The sequence below is a fragment of the Grus americana genome, chromosome Z, assembly GCF_028858705.1.
Source record: "Grus americana isolate bGruAme1 chromosome Z, bGruAme1.mat, whole genome shotgun sequence".
Taxonomy (NCBI): domain Eukaryota; kingdom Metazoa; phylum Chordata; class Aves; order Gruiformes; family Gruidae; genus Grus; species Grus americana.
The window spans coordinates 26,294,207-26,314,759 of record NC_072891.1 but is presented as its reverse complement, the minus strand read 5'-3'; the positions used below and the strand labels follow the sequence as shown (position 1 = coordinate 26,314,759).

Sequence of the window (20,553 nt, the reverse complement as noted above, 5' to 3'; positions counted from 1 at the left end):
TTGAGAGCTGAGTAAGAATATATACATTTAACTACAATTGGAAATGAAATCTGTAATCATTCAGCTAAGCATGTTAATAAATGTTAAAAGATCAAAGACTTCATGGAAATGGAGGAGAATGAATAGAGCACAGTGCTGAGCTGGGAGATCTGTTACAACTTGTTGATTATGTGCTCCTTGCTTTTAACTGTTTATTCTTTATTCCATAGATAAAATGGGGAGAATGGCAACCATATTTCAACAAAATAATCCTGGTGTTTCAGCAAAACATGCTATATTGGAGTTAAATTTTTGTTTGAAAATCAGAGACGCTATTTTCAAAAGCACTCAGCTGAACTATTTTACTGGAAGTCACAGAGAAAAAGTACCTTGAGTGGGCCCTGATTCACACTGCTGTAATATGGCTGTAATAAATATTCTATGGCTGTATTAAAAATTCTATCTGGCTCTGTCAATTACAACTACAGAAAACATCCCCCCATTGACACGTTCCCTTATCCAGATAAAATCAAAATTAGAACTGTCTTCATCACTCAGACAGAAACAAGACTGTTTCCTCTAGAAATGTCCTTAAATAATTCAAAACCCTTGAAGCAACTGCATAGTTACAGAATTCTTAAGCTCTTACGAATCTTGCAGGTCACAGGTACAGCGTCTGGAGTTCATTATCAATTTTGATGCTGCTGTGCTCCATTTTTCTTTTTCTGTAGTCCTATTGTTTATTTTTTGATACCCATTTTATCTTGCAGTTTTATACAAAGCATGTATTGTGTGTGCAATTTGATATACATCATTAAATCACGAATAGAAAATCAAATTATATCCTTCCTCTTAAGAATATTGTTAATGTCTGCAGCAGCACTCTACCTGCTCTGTATTCCCTGAGATCTTCCAAGTCTTCAGAAGAAGAAGCTTCAGAAATTTGTCTCTGTATGACAGATGAGTGTTTTACAATCCTTCCTCCTTCAAATGTGGAGTCTTGTATTCTTTTCTCTTTTCTTCGTGTCTGTTCCAGCTGTGTGGGCCATTAGTCTGATGGACAAAGCCCACTCATACATGCAAAACAGGTTTTAAAAATGTATTCTACAATGTACAAAAAAGAACTGGAGGTGGATATTCATCTGTTGATTGATATGTGCTGCACGTTGTCTCTGCTAGTGTATGCAAGCTATTTCAAACTGTTGTACTTTATTATAATGCATTCTCTTGGATAGAGATCTTACCTACTTGTAGCTCTTCAAAAAGCATGATTTTCTTTTCTGCAGAGAACTAGTTTAAAATTTGTGATAAGGATTTGTCATAAACTATTAACTCTTACTTCTCTGTTTCCATTCATTATAAAGGAAGGGAATGTATGTAGGCATACTGTGACTAGGTGCTAATACCTACATGAATTAAGCAGGAAAATGCATGTTGTTGCAGTTGACTATACTGCTGCTTCCCTCATTGGCATGTAGTAATAGTCATACAGTAAGTAAAATCTGCCACAAAATGCAAGTGCTGAGAATGGACTGCACAGTCCAATACTTAAGATACATACACATTACCTGAGTTTCAAAGTCGAGAAGGATAATGTAATAAATACTTTCATTAATGTTGGATTCATTGCAGCTATTTTGATTTTCCTGTACAATCAAAAGCAATCAGGACAGCAATCTTGTTCAGAAAGTTTTACTACCTACCTGATAGGAGGTCAAGTGGTTTTAGAAATTATAATTGTCTGTTTAAACCAGTTTTGACCTAGTAATAGGTAAGATGAATTTGGAGGCTAAAACAATAGTGGAGCTACCATTATACTTATGGTATGGGACTATTGCATCAATAGTATGCAGCTACTTTTTGGTCTGTAGGACATATAAATGAAGACTGATAAAATTTAGTAAAAATAATACTGGAGTTCTTTTGATTTACTGCAGTGAGTTCCCCGATGGATGAAGTGCTGGCTTCCTTGAAACGTGGCAGCTTTCACTTAAGAAAAGTTGAGCAGAGAAGTCCCCCTCCTTTTCCTGATGAAGATGATAGCAATAACATCTTGGCACAGATCAGAAAAGGGGTGAAACTGAAGAAAGTGCAGAAAGATGTTTTGAGAGAATCCTTTACAATTCTGCCTGATACTGACCCTCTGACAAGGAGCATCCATGAAGCATTGCGACGAATTAAGGAAGCATCCCCTGAATCAGAGGATGAAGAGGAGAGTTTGCCTTGCACAGACTGGGAAAATTAACCTGTAATTAACCTACATTTAAAACAAAATATTTCTTCAACACTTTTTGTATAACAGTAGCGGCTAAGCCTCAGGTTGTGCATTCTAGGATACTTAGTATGAATGTGACTAAACTATCTGATGTCCAATGTGGTAAAACATGCACGTACGAATTTAGTATCACTGACTTTTCAAAGAATTTAAGGTTTATAGTAAGGAAAACTTTTTTTTAGGCAACATCTTAGCCTTTTATTATTTGAATACTTTTGCTGAATATTGACAGCACTGCTGCTATGAAAAGCTCTATTTTACTTAGTAAATTTAAAGGGGCTGTTTGCAGCTTACCAAAAAGCTTTAAAAAGCTTTTAAGTAACAAAGCAGCACAATCACTTTTGTACACACCTTGTACTTACTTTCTGATTACTTCTGGCCTTGTAAAAATTTATCATGTTTATCACTTCAGACTGAATAGCTCCAGGTGAAGGACAATTAGATTTGACTGCTGAACACATTGAAGTGTCACTGGTTACCCTGTGTGACTGACTCTTTGATAGTTTGGTTTCAATCTGTAAACTCTGACTTAATTGAATTTCCAGACTATACAGAGTAAATATACAAATGTACTTTTGCTACTCATACGAATCCCATGAACTTGCATTATACTAAGCTACAGTGCCTGAAAGTACAGATACTAGATTCCAGCAGATGAAATTAATAATTTCAGAACAAACCAGAAATTGTCAAGAGATCAGTTTTCACAATTATGGCCTCATCAGTAGCGCAAAGAGGTTCTTGATTACAACAGCAGCATATGGCACTATTCTGTGGTGGTTCTTTTCTGCTCCTGGCATGTGGTGAACTTAAGTCTCAATGAAAGCTCCCACTAAACCTAAAATTTGGAGAGAGGTATGACAATCTGTGAAGAATTTAAAAATCTGTTTAGAAATCAAAGGCTAGTTCAAAAGTATGGAAGATAAATATTTATAATCCTTGCAACACAGCTAGCAGTAGGAAAAAGAAAACCTTTTTGGATGTTTACAATCAGGCATTTCTACCTTGGCTAGTTATTATTGTAGCTGGAGAGTGACTATTGATAAAATGCTACAGCCATTCAAAAAAGTGATGGTGACTTAGCACAACATCTGCTGAATGTTGTTGTGATTATGAAATACTATGTCTCAAACTGTTCCATTGGTATGCTATTTTCAGATAATAATGTTTAAATTTTTTAAAAAGGAAAATAAATGTTGCCTTTACTTCCTCATGAACTAGCCATTGGCCACACTAATGATTTATACTGTTTAATTATGGCATGCTCTTTCTATTCCATATCAATTGTACTGCTAGTTTTGGAGTTGAAAATCAAGGAGCGCAGGTGTACCTAACTTTTGCTGAAACTCAAAGTGAAAATAATTTTGCTTGGATGTACCTTTTTTCAGTTACTTGTGCACTGAAAACCGCCACTACTGCAGCCCTTCAGAAATCAAGTGGCAGATACAAGAGAAGACATGCCTTGGAATTGATTTGGCTTTCTCAGTGCAGTTATTCTCTTTTCATTTTCTAGATAACTGAGCAAATTTAAATTTGGTGATTTGACTTTATAATTTTAGTAAATCTAACTTATTCTTGGGGATCTTGTTTGCATTTTCTAGCAAGAATACTCTTTAATTCTGTGGGCTATTTTTTTAAAAAAAAGGAAGAATTTATACAAGAGCGACTTCGAATTTTTTTAGTCTAGTTGGTGGACCTCCTAAACATTTTCCATTGGAAGTACATCCTCTTAGAAGGATATATGTGTACATTGCCATACAATATAAATACACATTTTCCTCTGCTATCTTATGCAGCCTGGTAGAAGCAGTTGAGAGTGCCGGTTGAAAATCACTGCCATGCAGTACCTGTAGTGCACTGGTTTGTTGTCTCTGTTTTACCAGTCTGTAGTTACGGCATCTTCCCCTTCTAAGGCTGCGCTCCTGTCCAGTGCTGAGGTCCCATGAAGTCACTTGGACCTAAAGCAGGATGCAGTGTCAGAATTCTGAGTGTGTGCTCCTTGGAGTTCTTCACACATCTGGGACCTGCTTTCTCCTACCAATATCATATTTTATTATGAAAACAATCCTGTTTTCATGAGATGAGACTATTTAACAGATAGTACAGATCCAACTGAAAAATGGTTGTACAAAATAGCTAACAGCTCAGAGAAGAAAAACAGGCCACTGCTATGGAATTGCATGAAATAATCTTGGAGAACAGAGATGGAGACAAAGCCCTCGTGAAATTCAGCTGAATAAGTACTTTTCACATAGATTATTGTGCTTGCTTGAACAGATAGACTGGTTACCCATAATTTATGACACGAGTAAAATCTAATGAAAGTCTGTTGTAGAAATTGCAGAATAGTATTTTTTACTACAAGGTTATCCATTTAATACCATGCTTTAAGGTTGACCTACTGATTTTTAACTAAGCTCTGCACATACAAAAGAACAGTTGCATAGAGATTTTAGGTTGAAAACAGTTATATAAAAGTATATTGGTTCATACATTATGAACTATGCTTAATAAACTTACATCCTTATAGGCTAAATGTAATGCAATTACTTGTCTTAGGAATGAAGCCTAAATCTGATATCATGATGTATGTTTATGAAGTGCCAAAAAGCATCTAAATGTATGTGCAAGGAGTATTAACAATACCTACTGAAGTGGTTTCATTAATTATTGAAGTATGAAGACATACTAATAATAACTCATTCTTCTAGGAGATCTAGTCATCTCATGTATTACTTACTTTATGAGGTAACTTCTACATAAAGTTACAACTAACTTTTCTAAGAGCAGTTCCTTCCTTACAGACACTCTAAAACATGTACAAAAATGTAGAGGCATTCTGTGTATTGGAAGTACAGCTGAACAAGCAGTGTAAAGATGCAGTGGCTTCTGTATGAAAAATCAGATTACTGGTTAGCAAAAGTATCCCAAGCCTCTGTGTGTGTACATATAGTGCATTAAGAGTACTATCAGTAATATGAAACCTGGGTTCTTGAGAGTGATGGACAAAATAACAGATAAGAAGAGAGCTGTTGCTCTCCATAGTCTTCTAATCCAGTATTTTGGGCCTCTTCAAACTGTAATCTGTGTTCACTGCCAATAATACCAGAAGCCAAAACAAGACCTGGTCATACTCTATGTGTCCTGGCTCCAGAGTTAGTGTGTCATTACTCTGGGAGCAAAGACAATCAAGGCTTTTGAAGATGCTGCTCAGTATTGCATGTTGGAATGGCCTAATATATTGATCAGGGAGTATTTGAACAGCCGTTTAGCTTTTCAGATGTTCCTTTTCTTTTCTTTTTTCCCAAACAGGTGATTCACAGCCATTGACCTGAGAAAAGACACGTCAGTTGAAGATTACTTTTCCTCTTCATTTCTGAAATTTCAGAGCCAGCAGTTGTGACCATCAATTCCACAGGAGGCTTACTTTGGCAAAGAAATAGTCTTTCTTTGGCAAATGATTCAGTATATGGAAAAAATGGCCTGAAACGTTAATTTTTGGGTCACTTTTTTTCTTTAATTTGTTCCCAGAATTCTGGTTTGGGCAGAAAGCTACACTGTTTAGATCTGCATTTTATATAATCAAGAATGCCCAATTCTTAAGCACTTTTTATATAGCATTAGTAATGTGTGGCCAGTTAATTGAGGGGGGCATTTTGAGTTGGTAAAATTCTTGCTTTAGAGTAACTTTGGGATTTGGCCAAGAGATCAAGCCAGCTATAAAACGTACCCTTCACTGCATTGAGTATATTGTCTGCTTGAAAATCCAACTAAATAGCTCCTTGCAGAGAAGCTTGCTACGTAGCAGTGTGATGTTCCAGAATGAGCAGAATTCCTAGTTGCACTACAGTAGCTGAAATTCAGTAACATGCAACTAAGACATTTTCTTCTTAGTTTGAAGAAGTGTATGTCAGTATGAAAAATTACAAGTGACCACAGCACAATGAGAAATAAGAGTTGAATTCAGCACATATTCACAAATGTGTTTGTTTACAACATGGTACATTTAGCAAGACATACTGCAGCACCTTTTTAGAAGGTCATTTGTAGTGTTAAACCTTTTTTAAAAAGACATTTTCATGCTTTTTTTAAAAATACTATTTAGCTACGCTGAACCAAGTTAGTTATACTTTATCATTTGTTATAAGAAGCAATATTTTGTAATTTCATACTTAAAATTATTTTTCTCTTTTGGTTTAAATGGCTTTTGATTAAGCAGCCTTCTTTAAAAAATATCAAAGCACTTAAACATACTGATAATTCAGTTGTGAAAATCATGCTTCTCTTGCTGGTTTTTATGATTTCCTTTAGTGGCTGCAAAAATGTTTATATTTCATACACAAAATGACTGACTACTTTTTTTAAAGGAGAGTTACAACTTCCTCTGCAGTGAATACTTATAAGTAATCCTGAGCTTCATGACCAACGGCTGCAGGTAGCTACTCTTGCGATACCCCAGTACTAAGAGGTATGTCGGTACAGAGATACAGGTAGCCTTGTAACATCTAGAAACTCCATGTGATATTTTCACTACCATTTTCTTTTTACCAGCATGACATACACTGTGTTTGAGAAATACACAGTCCCTGTCCTTTGTGTAGTGTGTTCCATTCACTGTTCCTCTCATGAGAGAGAAACTGGTACATGGATTTGGGATTTTTTTAAGTGGAGTTACTCATCGCTGCTGTCATGTAATAGAACATGTACTGTGTTAATGTTTATAATAAGAAATTTCACGTCTTGCCATTTACTTATATAAAGAGGGACAGAAGAACTTACCTTAGTAGTAGGCTACGTAACCTAAAGGAACGTCAGCTGTTGGACCCTTCAGTTGTTTTGCTGTGGCTGTCTTGAAGTTAAAGTTCTGTCAAACATCTTGAAAGGATGTCACTTTACCCTTGCTATCAACAGGCATTTTCTTGACCTGGTTGCCTTATTTATAAAGTTCATGAACATTCATTTTCAAAGCACCTGTGAGCAGCGTTGCTGTAGAGTTGTATCAATTTTGCTGTATTAGTCGTCAGGTCTGTATTATTCTGTCTTGAGATCGGCTCTATGAAATGCTTGATACTGGTTTTCCAAGGACCTAAAACTACACAATGTTTTTTTTCTTAAACTGCTTCTCTGAACTCCGAGTTACGTGGTGTGGTTGTTGTAAGCTGTCTAATACTGTGTTCATACAGCAGTAACAGCAATTTCAAAGTTCATCATAGTCATTTGACATTGACTGTACTGTAAGCTGTGGTGTATTTTTGCTTTACATTTGTACTTCCAGTCATACCACATGTTACAAGCTGAGGTAAACAGATAAATTTTTGGCTGTAGCACAAAGCAGAACTACAGTGTAGAATGGCAATTCAGGCTATACAGTGCATCTGAAACTTAGTGCTAAATTAATAGTGGGTTTTGAGCAAATTTTATGTCCATTTTTTCCTATCTTCCAGCCTGCAGTTTTATTCCTTAGAGTGTGCATATGGGACACTAGCAAAATCCCAAGCCAAGGAAAAATAGTGTAATTTTCAAGTCTAGGTGCAGTGGTCCCTGTGCACAACATTTGTGTCTGCAGTTTAGCACCATGTTGTGATTTATCTAAATAGCTCCACACCGTGCTGTACTACAGTTTTCAGATTTGTTTGCTGTGTGATCTGTCATCTTTGCCTTGAAAGATGTGTGCATGATTGAGAAAAATTACTGTCCTTAATCTGTTCTAAATTTAGCTGAAATCTTAAATTCCTGTAATAGCTTAGTTTATAGAAGTTGAGTTGCCATATCAACGCATATTTCACACGCACACAAAAAGTAGTTACGCTGAGCATAGCAGCTTATATCAGTTCAAACCTGCCATCTTCAATGTGGAAAGTAAATGTTTTTTTCTCCACATACTGCTAAAAAATTAAATATTCTGGATTTTAATCCTCCATGAGTCACTAGATGTCACAATTTCACATAATTCTCCACTTTGGTATAAAAATTGTGCACATGTAGTGTACAGGCTAATGCATAAACTTCCTATCCTCTATAATGTGAAATTTTGCACTGGGATGGCTGGAGCAGCAAATGGGGGAAGTTTAAGCATATTCACAAGAAACTTAGGGAAATTGTGACAGTTCTGCATTGAGATTGGTTCCTCCATAGCTGAGAAAAGCTGTAATAATTGTGTTGGTCCTTGAGAAATCTTAGCAAGCATCACTATAGAAAACACACATAAGGAAGGAGAGCCTCTATAAAAAGACCTTTCTACCTATTACGGGGTTTTTTTATTTGTGGCTGGACTTCATCGTTGTGGCTGCCTTGTTCTGTTGCTCATCATTTATCCTAAGCAGTTTGTCAGCTTTCATGCTTTTTTCATCTTTAGAAACTTCTTTGTTCAAATTAAAACTGTTTTAGTATAGCGTAGCTGATCCAGTGAGGTAAAGAGTTGGAATGCATAGTGTTTATTGTACAAATGCTTATCTGAGGACTGAAAAGTCTTTCATGAGTGGGAACGAGAAATAGAATACTCAATTTCTGCTGAAATAACAAAAATGTAAGGTAAACAGCAGTAATATTTTGGACAGAAATGGAATTTGCATCGACATGAATTTCATGCTGTTATTCACAGAGGTTCCCGATCCTTTACAACTTACTAGTAGTCTTATTTTATTCACTTTGCTGTGTTTTCAGATCTTAGTTAAGTTACCTGTCTAGGGTAGATGATGTCATTTTTATTTTTCTTAAACATCACTTTTAAGTTGGGTTTTTTGTTTGTTTGTTTGTTTTTTAAATAATCTGACAGTCTGCATCCTACACCAGACACCTGTAAAATAGTATGATTACATATTGTGTTCTTTTGTGGCTGCATTGGGGATAGAATTCAACATACTCAGCTACGTTTTTTGTAAAGAATCATTCTGAGTATAAGCACTATATTCTGTAATGTTTAATATTAAAGTAATGACAGCTGCATTATTGAAGATGCAACTTATTGAGAAGAGGAGGCAGAAACTTTTTACTGATTAATGTTACCCTTACTCTGTTTGTTGCGCTGAATTTCAAGAGTGTAATTTGTAAATCAAGTTTGCTCGTGTGTAATCAGATTTTATTTTCATTGTAATGCTTATGTAATTAAATTACCTGAATATATTTCCAGTAATGATTCCATAAGCATGGACAATGTGTTGTTAAGTTTAACACTACAGAATTAATGTAAAGAGCAAGTGAAGCTTCTTGCAAAGAAAAGGAGTAAACAGAAGCACCTTACTGGGAGAGTGCGTTGCATGATTTCAGTGCTACTGGAGCTGACAGACAGTAGGTCATCCTAAACTTGACTGATGTGATAAGCACATTGACATACTGCTATCAATGCTGTAAAGAAGCACAGCAATGGCTGTTTTTAACCTATAAATATACTGTAATTTAAATTTTTCCTACAAAATAAATTTATATTTAATTGCTGCCTAATACATAAATACTTAGAATTTTTAGGAGGGTCAAGGGTGGGTGGGCATGCCAGTGTGGTTTTTTTTGAGGGGCTCTTGTATATATGGTTCTTGGCGCTCCCCATTCAGTTTGACCATCATTCCAAAAGTCCCAGCTCTGTGGTGAATATGCAACCTGACATTTATGTATGTTTATTGTGATGCAAGTCTTCTATATTCTGTGGCCCAGAGCTTCCGAATTTGACAGAAAAGGTCATCTTTCATTCTCAAATGTGAATGCTCTGATGTACCTTTAATACAGAAAATGACCAAGCAATGAATTTTAGTCTGCTGAGTTTTTCATATTAATGTAGAGCTGATTTATATTAATATAGAGCTGATCAAAGCTGGTATCTGAGGCTATTAATCAGTAGTGTGTCCATTTGGAACAAGTAGAAGGATGATGGCTGGTTTTGGTGAGTATAGTCCAAACCCTGCAGAGATTTTATTCCAGAGACTGTCACCTATTTGGTAATTAGTTTGCTGTAGACTGGCTTGATTTTCAGATTTAGACACATATTTTTCATTTCTGAATTGGGAAATAGGTGTTGGGGATTAAGGGTACTGACTTAACATCTCCCGGTGTGTACTGTGGTTGCTGTATGTTTTGAATTTCATCTTAAATACAGACAAATACATCATCATAAGATGAAAGCTTAAGAAATACAGATGGCTGCAGGATGTCTTGCATGAATGAAGTCAGTGAAGTTTAATTAAACTAACTTCTTTGTTAAGCCGGTTGAATAAGTAAGAAGTAATCAAAAGAAAACCAATTTGGCATTCATTAGCTTTATGCAATATTATCAGTAGACTCAAACACTATTAGCACATTGTGCTTGGCTTTAAGAAAATTCTTTAACTCCTTTATATTCAAAAGGACATATTAAATGTGTATTTTATTGTAAATTTATTATGCCTAAAAATGCTCAATGTTACAAAGTATTAAGCAACAAGTATGTTTAAAAAAAAGTAAAAATCTAAACAAACATTTCTAGCAATACCTAAAAACTAAAAAGTTTTAACTGTCTGCCTTCTGTTCTTTTTTCTTTAGTGCAGCTTTTCTGCAATGCAAGTTTATTGCCATGTATTTCATGTTTTTATTGTCATGACTCAAATTTAAACCTGTACACAAAGTTCTGCACTCACCTTCCTGTACATGCAATGTAACATCATACTCACAGTTTTGGTGCTTTAAAATATTCTTTTTTTCTTTATTAAAGGATATTTATTTGACCACTGTCTCATTTTAATTATGAATATGTACCAACATTAAAAAATATTTTTAGTAGAGTTTGGTTCCCACAAAAAAAAAATCATATCTATTTCATTTAGGTTCCCGTTGTTATTCTTCTAACTCCTCAAGCTGTCTGTGATTGCTTAATGGCAGATGGTTGTGCCTAAGCTATGTCAGAGCAGGGAATAATTATATTTAGGTAACATCTTTGTAAACTGACATAATTCAGGTATTATAGAAGAATCTTGCTCTTAAATAGTGCAGGATGGTTGTGCTTAAATACAAATCACACACACTTTCCATCTCTTAATGAAAAGATGAAAACACTATGAAAATAAAAATTTAAACCCAGAAATACTAAGAGCTTATCTCCCTTCCTGCACTCTCCTACCTTTTTAGAGCTAGCCAGTGGCAATGCCATTACAGGGAGAGAGCAAGCCTCTGCCTGCAATCACTTAAAAAAAGGCAAGTAATGATAATGGAAAAGCTCAAATCAAAACCATGCGACTTCTCTGCTATTTTCTTTTTTGGTATGAGTACAGTATAATATTTCAAAAGCAAACTAGATCGTATATGAAGAACTCAGGTACTTTAGAAGTACCTTTATGAGTGTTTTGAAGAGTTTAACGTTTTTTTTCTTGAGGGAGGGGAAATATCCCAAAATAGACGACCAGTCATGTCCCAGAGTAGAGTTGCCAGCTGTTTGTTCGTTGTTTGGGTTTTTTGTTTTTTTCTTCCTGTAGCCATTTTGTGTTATTTTTTTTTACTGAGACATAAATCTTACAAAAATACTCATGGTGTGCAGAGATATGTTTATATTGTGTATCTTTTTCCTTTTACTCCTGTGTTTCTGGTAGAAGTACAGTGCAAGTAAGTCAGGGTAGGCAGGTTCTATGCCCAACTGATCCCTTAACACAAGGGAAAAATAACAAAATTGGTGTATTTATGCCCTCAGCAGTGTGTGTGACTGTGGTGCGGGTACCTTCACATGTTGTGCTCCGCAGGACAAACTTCTCTTTAACAGTATTTGCTACCCTCAACTGGTGTCTACTGTGGCATTGACTTCAGAAGATAAGTAGCTGCTTTTTTTATGACTCGCACTATCTGTGAATCACCAAACCACCAGCAGAAGCTGAGCTTTATGCTCACATCACGGATCGCTTACTTAGGTCTGGTGGTGTAGAGTTTCGCCACTGGGTTTTTACCTTTTAGGAGGGAGGGATGTAATTAACAATAAAATAGTCTCTGTAAACTTTAGATGTAACATATTGGCCATTTAACTGTTACAAGCATCACTTTGCTGACACAAACTGCTTTATAGCAGAAAACGATTCCAGAGGTTTTACCAGGAAGCCATAGCAGCATGGCCACATAATCTGCCTTGCTCACAAAGTGCTGCGGAGTCCCAAGTCTCCACCCTGCAGAATCACAGACCTGACTTGTTCCCACAGATATGCCTTCCTGCCCTTCCCCCTTTGCACTGAGACTCTCCACCTCTTATGTTCTCTAAACTTTATGCAAATCTCTGCTACTGTCATTGCTGACTGTCCAGACTTTCATCAGCTCACAGACAGCACATCTCCTTTGAAACCTTGCCTCAACAGGAAGGGCTGGTGGATAAAAGCAGGCAGAGATTCTTATCAGTGCTGTTACAGCTGCTGCCTGTCTGCCTTGGTGCTGGGGTTCACTCTGTCATTAATCCACCAAAACTCTGGGGAAAACCCAAAACAAAACAAAAATTACATTTGAGATCATTCCCTGTGTTTGCTGCTTTATCCCTGCTGTGTTTGTGTGCTGTCTGTGGGATGTTTGTGTTGTGGCACAGACAAAACACCTGTATTACCTTCTTTTCACTCTTTCTCCTCCCCATGGAAGACAGTAGACTCGAATTTTTGGAGATGTCTCACTATGCCCCATACTGCTTATATAAGGCCAAACACATTCATGGTATTTCAAACAAAATTCACCATTTACTTCATTCTTTTATCTTAAACAACTTCTCTGATTTGCATTACACTCCCTCTGTATGTTATTGGTCAAGTCACAGGAGTAAGAATAATTGAATAATCATGCAATTCATACAAAGCATTTATATTAACTATACTTTTTCTTCCTCAGTACTTTATTTTAATCGCATTAAATTTCAGTAGGAATGTAACTGAGCTCTTAGCATACAAAATCATCAATGCATGCTCAAACTGCCATGCATGTTAACTGCACAACTTTAAACAACACAACAGATGTTTTATGAATCAACTTCATATGAAGCATCATAAAGTGATGGCCTTTCCCCCCCACCCCCCCACTCACTTGCTGTGAGTAAAATGACTGTTGGAGTGGACAGTCTTGCAAAAACAATATGACAAGCCATTGCACACTGCTCTTAGTTTCTAATGATATTTAAAAAAACCCCCAAAACCTCTTGAATTGGCATTAAAGAATAAAATAATGTGAAAAAATAAATCACACATCCTATCCTTCTGTGGCTGGAGCACAATGCTGTGTCATTCCCGTAATAGTTTCCTGAAGGCTTCTACTGATGGAAGATCACAGCCTCTCCAAGGGATCCATTGCAGTGCCTACTGGTTGAAGGCTTCTCTTAATATCAAACTAAACTGAAACGTAACGTCATTACTTCTTCTGCCTGCTACCACCATATGAACAAATTATTTCCACCCGCCGTGCAACAGCATTTTACGTGTCCCCCCACCCCGCCTTGCTCTGTCACTCAGCTCTACATTAAACGGTGCCGGGGGGGGGGGGGGGAGGGGGCAGCCTGACATGGGCCGCGCTGGGCTGGGCTGTGCTCCTGCAGTCGCCTCTGCCAGGTCTGGCCATTCACAGGCCATTCCTCCAGTGCCCGTGGCCAGCAGACAGCATCAAGACAAGCTGCACGCTACCAAGTGACACTCAGAGCACGTCTACTCTCATTTAATCCACTCTGGGAAAAGATGGGAGGGATGCAGGGCTTGTCCTCCAGTCAAAGGTGGCATTAGTTAACCATGCTTGACTGAAAGAGCAAATCTCTCTTCAGAAGATGAAGCTTGTCACTTTAATTAAAAAAAAAAAACAAAAAACACACCAAACAAAAACCCCTGTGTCTACTCAGGCTATGTTTTCAGGGAGAACACGGTCCACATGTTGCCTACCTGGACATGCATTGCTTACATTTGTATGCAAACTAACATATAGTACACCTAAAACACATTTAAATACTCAAAAGCAGTTACAGTTTCAAGTCAATGCTATTTCCCATTTCACAGAAAAAAACCCACCCCTTGAAGTTGTCAGCTTTTAATCTCAATTTGCAATAAGAAACTCTAAACTGAAACTCTCTGTCCCAACCAGCATTTGTCAAGACTGCACTATCAGCCATCTGGGATAAACCCGGGTTCTGCTCCCAGCTATCAGCTGCCCGACAGACCTGAAGTCTTCCTGCCTTTTGAGGCTCAGATACATGAATTTGCTGAAGCCCTTAGTGGATACTCAAGGTTTCAGGGATTCTTCTGAATAAGAAAGCTTTTGGTACTGTCAGCACCAGCTTGATTAAGTGATTGAATGCAAAATGTAGCTACTGTGCCTTTTGGAGTTCACCCAGTGGAAGGAGCCTAGCTTTTTCCCACAAGGACACTAAGACATTTTCCATTAACCCATCAACATGTCATAGCAATAGCACGTCATGGGATTTCCCTAAAAAAAAATTTCTAATATACTGAAATACTGTAAATTAGAATTTCTTCAGTTTTATATCTGTCAAGACCTTCTGGCTGATGAAGGCCTGATCCCTTGAGACACCGTCACCAGTTAGCTATTTTCCAAGTCGCTACGCCTCAGCTTTTGTCCAAGACCCAGAGCTATGCTTAAGGGGGGGGTGGGGTGGGGGGGGTGGGGGCATGGACGCGAGCTCACAACTTCCTCAAGTAGCAGCTTCTTCCTCTGGTGCAGCATGTCAAAAGAGTGACTTACAATGTCATGGTGAATTCCACAGCCACCTCGTAGCTACTGCCGAGCTGTAAAAGCAGCCTCAGTGGCTGGTTTATCTGTTTGCTTTTATCCTGTAAGTAAAACCAGGGTTGCAGCGGTGACGACATGTTTGGACATACCCAGAGTTCCTGGAGTGGTTGTTTGCTCAGCCATGGGGCTGACTTCTGCTGCATTCCGTGAGGCCCTAATTCCTCCTGCATTTTATTGCTAGATGCATGTCTCCTTGTTATAGCTTCATTATTGCAATTTGGCCAAAGTTTCACAATTCCCTTAAAAACCTTTGAATCTACAGCAGTTTGCTACCTGCCCATCCTGCCAGGCCATGTTTTAGGTCCTGTAGGTGATTTCCGCGCCTGACTCAGGCAGATGGCAGCTGCTGCTCAGAGATCTGCTCTCATCTTTGTACCAGTTCTCTCAGGGAACTTTCCAGATGTTGCTGTAATTCCTTTGCAAACAATCGGTCTCCTATCCTAGCTGATGACAGAAATCCTCTGGCTTGATGGAAATTTTTGATGCCTGATATGCGATTCCTTTTTTTTTTAAGCAGGAAAATCAGCTTAGTTTCTTCTGGAACCAGCCTGCCAATCCTAATGTCTTGATTCGAGGAGTTAAACACACCTTACAGGAATTTTCTGTTTATGCAATGCAATCATCATCAATAAGGAGCATACAAACTCCTGTCTTCTGTAAATACTTGCATTGCTCACTGTTTTAGCCAGCCTTGATTCAAAATGCTTCTTGTGTCATGCTTCAATAATGCTTGTTTAGAACATCACCGACGCTTCTTCGTTGCTTCTTTGGCTGGCCCACTCCTTCACTGAGGCTAAGAGATGGTCATGCACAAGAGACAGCACCCCATACCTACTGATGTGTTTTTTTAATGTTTTTGGGTCGCTGATGTGCCTGCGTGGTGAGCAGGGCGCTGTTTATGTGTCTCATGCCATAACCAGTTTAGGCCTTTCTTACATTTACATGTAAACATGTGCTTGGCTGCTCCATGTTACACAGGAGAAAAGAAAAAAAGGAAAAATACAAGAAATATAGGATAAAAAAAATTTGACTTCTAGGTTCAAATGATAGCAATAAACACCCCAAATAATAATTTCATAATTTTTCTTTCAAAGAGGTGGGGAAAAGGTGCTTATAGCAAACCAGCACATTACTCTGCTTCTTTCAGATCTGCACAATGAAATTTCCCCTCTGTTTTCACCCCCTGTAAGCAAATCTCCAAATGTGCAGAATGCTCTGGAGCAAAAGGGCTCGACTGGTAATAATGGGGCTACAATTTGAACCAGCAGCTTCTGAACAAAGAACAACAAATCCTCCTGGGTTGCTTCTGGGCCAGTGTGCACGGCAAGTGCAGCCACATTTGGGCTAGCTTCCACACAGCCAGCGGGGTGCAGCAGTGAGGCTGAGCAGCAGGGACGGTGCAGGATGCTCAGACTAGATACTGCTTGAGTAGCTCAACTACACATTTGCTATCCTGGCTCCTCTCACTAAATTAAAGTCAAAGAGAGAGGTGTGCCTTTCACTGACAGATTTCTGGTTCCCATTGCTGCAGATTCCTGAGAAACAATACTGCTGGAATTATAAAAGTAACAGTATACTCAGATGCACAGAAAGTAGATTTAATTTTTACATTTCCATCCACAGGTAAAGGCTATGATGTCTCTCCTGCAGGGAAGTACAAGATCATTCTGCTTCCCATCTCTTTTGTTTTGTTTAAATTCCTGTCATCATTTAACAAAATACAATCCAGACTCAAGAGAATTTCCAAGGTCTTGTTCCCTCTCCGAAAATCTTAAGCTTGCAAAAATCTGCATGACCATATTTAATTCAAAAGGAGGAAATCCATACACGCAGATAATACTTAAACATACCTTGTCAGTGTAGCTCTTTCCTCTCCCCTTAGCACCTGGATGCACATATTGTTTGTGAAGGTCCTGAGCTCTGCTTCTTTCTTGATCTACGGGGAAAAAAATTCTTCCTCTTCAGGAATTACCAGAGTCACAGAAATGCAAGTTCTCTTCCAAGAACACGTCTAGGTTGCTATTTTCAATCTAGTGGAAGCAAAAGCCGCTGACACGCTGCTGGATCCATGCAGTGAGATGAGACTCGGATGACAGCAGATGAGCAGCCCCAGAACAGGGATGGACAAGGTCTGAAACTACTTCAAAGTTTAAAGAAAGAAAAACCCCAAAACCCAGCTCAGAACTTTTGACGCTAACACCACAAGTGGTAGGAACTGATGGCAAGAAAAAAATCGGGTGTGTCGTCAGCCACTACCAATGACTAATACTGATACCAAACCTCTAGAGCTGTGAAGGTAAAAGACTGAAAGGACATGGGTTTGCAGACTGCCAGGCCTTCAGCTGTGTCCATGAAACAGACCCCTGATGCTGACCTTGAGAAGCCTATAGCGATCAGAGCAGAGTTTTGGAGCAAGCCAGGTGGGGTCAGTGTTAGCATGATGTCAATACCTAAGGAAAGCAAGATCATTCCAAACAAGCTTTTTGTCGCTGCTGCGCAGTTGAGGTGGCCTGTCCTTTGCTACACAAACCACTCTCGCCTGTTTTACAGCTACCAGTTCCACATAAGGGAAACTTTTTGACAACTCTGCATCCCCCCCCGCCCCAAATCTAACACATCTTTGATGGCTACGCCTCCCTCCCACGCCTGTATCTGAAACAACACAAACTGCCAGATGTATTGTTGCAGCTGAGCTTTCCTTGCACAAGACCCGGCAATAAGGGAGAATATGGGTACAAACTACGCTTGTGTTTCTTTGGTCCTAGGATTTGGTGCCAGCGGTGCAGAGGCAATACTGGCAGCCACAGGTCCCTGAGAGGTTGTGACAGGCAAGCTATGAGACCCCACTCAGTGTGAAAACCCGCTTCTACCTATCGCACCTAGAGGCATTGTAGGTATTATGATATAAACAGCTGCACCTGCTTTCTGGCTACACTGCACAGCCAGAACAGTGGACGTGTGCTGAACCAACTCCAGGATCTAACACAAAACTCCCTTCATTGTTCCCAAACATTTAACACAATGGGGAAAATTAATCCTACTTGTCTGAAGTAAGTGGAGCAAAACAAGGAACTAATGCTACTAAGCAAAAATGGAGATCTTAAAAAATATCTGCTATTCCGTGATATGTTTTCTGCTTAGCACCATTCAGAGGTAGTGCACATATGCAGCATTACTAAGAAAATGTAAACAAGACAATTTGAACATTGCTTTGCAGAGTCAGGTCCGGTTCTTGAAAAAAAATCGGTGTATAGCTGTGCACTTAGCTGGCACGTCCAGTTACTGGGAATGAACTACACACCTTTGGACGGAGTTTCTTGATGGTCCTTTTTTTTAATTGTCTTTTGACATCCAGACCTAATCTCTAATCAGATTTATCTTTGGCCTCAAGATCCAAGATTTCTGCAAGCAAACAAATTAAGTGCTTTTATTGATATCCCCAGTTCTGCAGAGAATTAAGGTCTGCAACAGTTTTCCATTCCTTTCTCCATGCGGTACTTCAGAAAAAGGTTTTGATTTTGACTTTCAAATGTGGTGCTCACAGAGCGCTGTTCAGTAGCCACTTCAGTACAGAATATAAAAAATGACTGAATGAATTGAGGTTTAGCCTCTTATTGAAGGTAAACCTGAAGTTAATCCCCAACTGGTAGAAAAATGAGTAGAAATCAGAAACCCTTCACAACTGACAACTGGAAAGACACATTCCAAAATATTAATCTTTAATAATTGACACATTGTTCATTGTTGCAGGGTTTTCTTTAAAGGAATTATCCTGGGCATGCCACCAATAGCATTAAATGATACTTATTTGTGTTACATCTGGTTTAGCCCTTTATTTATCGATATTTTACCTGATAATGTATTTTCTTAGAGACCTTATAATAGCATTTCTGCATGATCAGTTCATTTTGTTCTCCTGTTTCCTGGATACATTAGCCAGGAAAAGGAACGCCCAGTCTATAACAGACAGGTTAATTCACACATTTTACTTTGTCCACATAGGAAAATGCAATTTCCGGATCATTGAGCCATATGGATTATGAACAAGACACTCCAAAAACTAACTATCCAGACGGGGATATACTTACAAAAATCTTTTATGTCAAAGTCAGGATTTCACAACATAACACACTAATGAAAAATCCAGTAGCACCTGAAAGATTAAGGTAGCTGCTGCTATCACTTGCACATACTTGAAAAAGATTTAAGAAAAAAATAAAGGGTAAAAGTACATTCCCCACAGAACAGCAAGTGTATTTCAAAATAAAAAAAAAACCTATTCTTTTTCTTTTTTTTTCTTTTTTTTTTCTTTTTTTTGTTTGTTGTTGGGTATTTCTGTTAGGTTTTTTGGTAATTCTTTTTGCCTTTTTTTTTTTACAAGACTGTAGTTGCCATATAACAAGATGTACGTGATGTGACTGCTCTCCTCCTTCGGTGGAAGTTCATGGTCATGTTTTCAGGCTCTAGTACTCAACATTGTTTTCTCATATACATACTCCCATAGTTTCATCAAAGATAGATACAGTGTGTAATACCCGTCTCTGGGAAAGTAATGTTTCAAACAGGCAAACTTTTATCTTGAAACAGAAGTGGAGAGGCTACAGTAGGTATAGCTACCTAAGTATGAACATTAGGTCACAATTTCTAAACACTCACCTACTGTACATAAACATTAAAAATAGTCTTAACAATACAATTTTATTTATATGTGCACGTATCTCCACCTTATCCCATAACTATGTTTGGCAACTATTTGGGAATTCAAAGGTGCAGCCCTCAGTAATTGTATTATTTAAAAAAAAAATAATAAATGAAGCATATCTACTCTATGAGAAAAGAAATTCTCAAATATCAATTTCCAATTTTAAATTTAATTTCAATAGGAAAATATTAAAAATGTGCACATCTAAATTTTTCCATGTTCTGTATATACATATGTGTGTGTACGTATACATAGAAATACTCATGTACCACACATATTCACAAAATTTAAGTGGAAATATTTCTGTCCACTATTTTCCCACATGTAAATGACATCATATCTTTAAAAATGTCAATAATAATATCATTAAAAATAATATTACATTTATTCCATCATCAACTTTCTGTGTTTTTATTCTTTCTTCATCCTTATTATGTCCACTGAGCATTTACAGGCGAGATTCTCCTTGCACTTCCACAGATGTTATGCCAACTGAATGTTGCTGACATCACATCAAAGACACATCTGGTTTAGAGCAGCTCAAGTGATGGGAGAATCAGGCCCAAACATCCCCAGGTAAATTTAAAAACTGGTCATATCTGCTCATCTGGACCTGATGAAGATATACACACCACGGTCTAAAATCCACCGAATGAAAAACATGTAGGTCACCACAAAGTTTTCAACCAGTAGTACGCTGAACCAAGCGCCCCCCCCCCCACCTTTAATAAACAAAGTAAGTGAGAAAATACCCTAAAAATATGGAAAAAACTTGAAACATTGTGTACATTACATACTGTATAATACATGAAGGTTTAGCATTTGACCTAAACCATTTTCCTGACTAGTCAGGGGAGACCTGATAAATCACTGGTAAGGAAAAATAAGGTAG

General features: G+C 37.9%; 1 protein-coding gene across 2 annotated transcripts in view; it reads left to right on the top strand.

The window, feature by feature from the left end:
• The window catches only part of JMY (junction mediating and regulatory protein, p53 cofactor), a 66,676-nt gene extending 55,726 nt beyond the window's left edge, over window positions 1–10,950 (top strand). Inside the window, exons 10-11 of one of the 2 annotated variants that reach the window (XM_054808842.1) lie at window positions 1,917–2,227; window positions 5,567–10,950. In XM_054808842.1, coding sequence (XP_054664817.1) covers window positions 1,917–2,224 — 308 coding nt within the window. In that variant the 3' untranslated portion in view covers window positions 2,225–2,227; window positions 5,567–10,950. Of the gene's footprint in view, window positions 1–1,916 lie in introns of both variants that reach the window. The other variant, XM_054808841.1, reaches the window with a different exon arrangement.
• The last annotated feature ends 9,603 nt before the right edge of the window (window positions 10,951–20,553 follow it).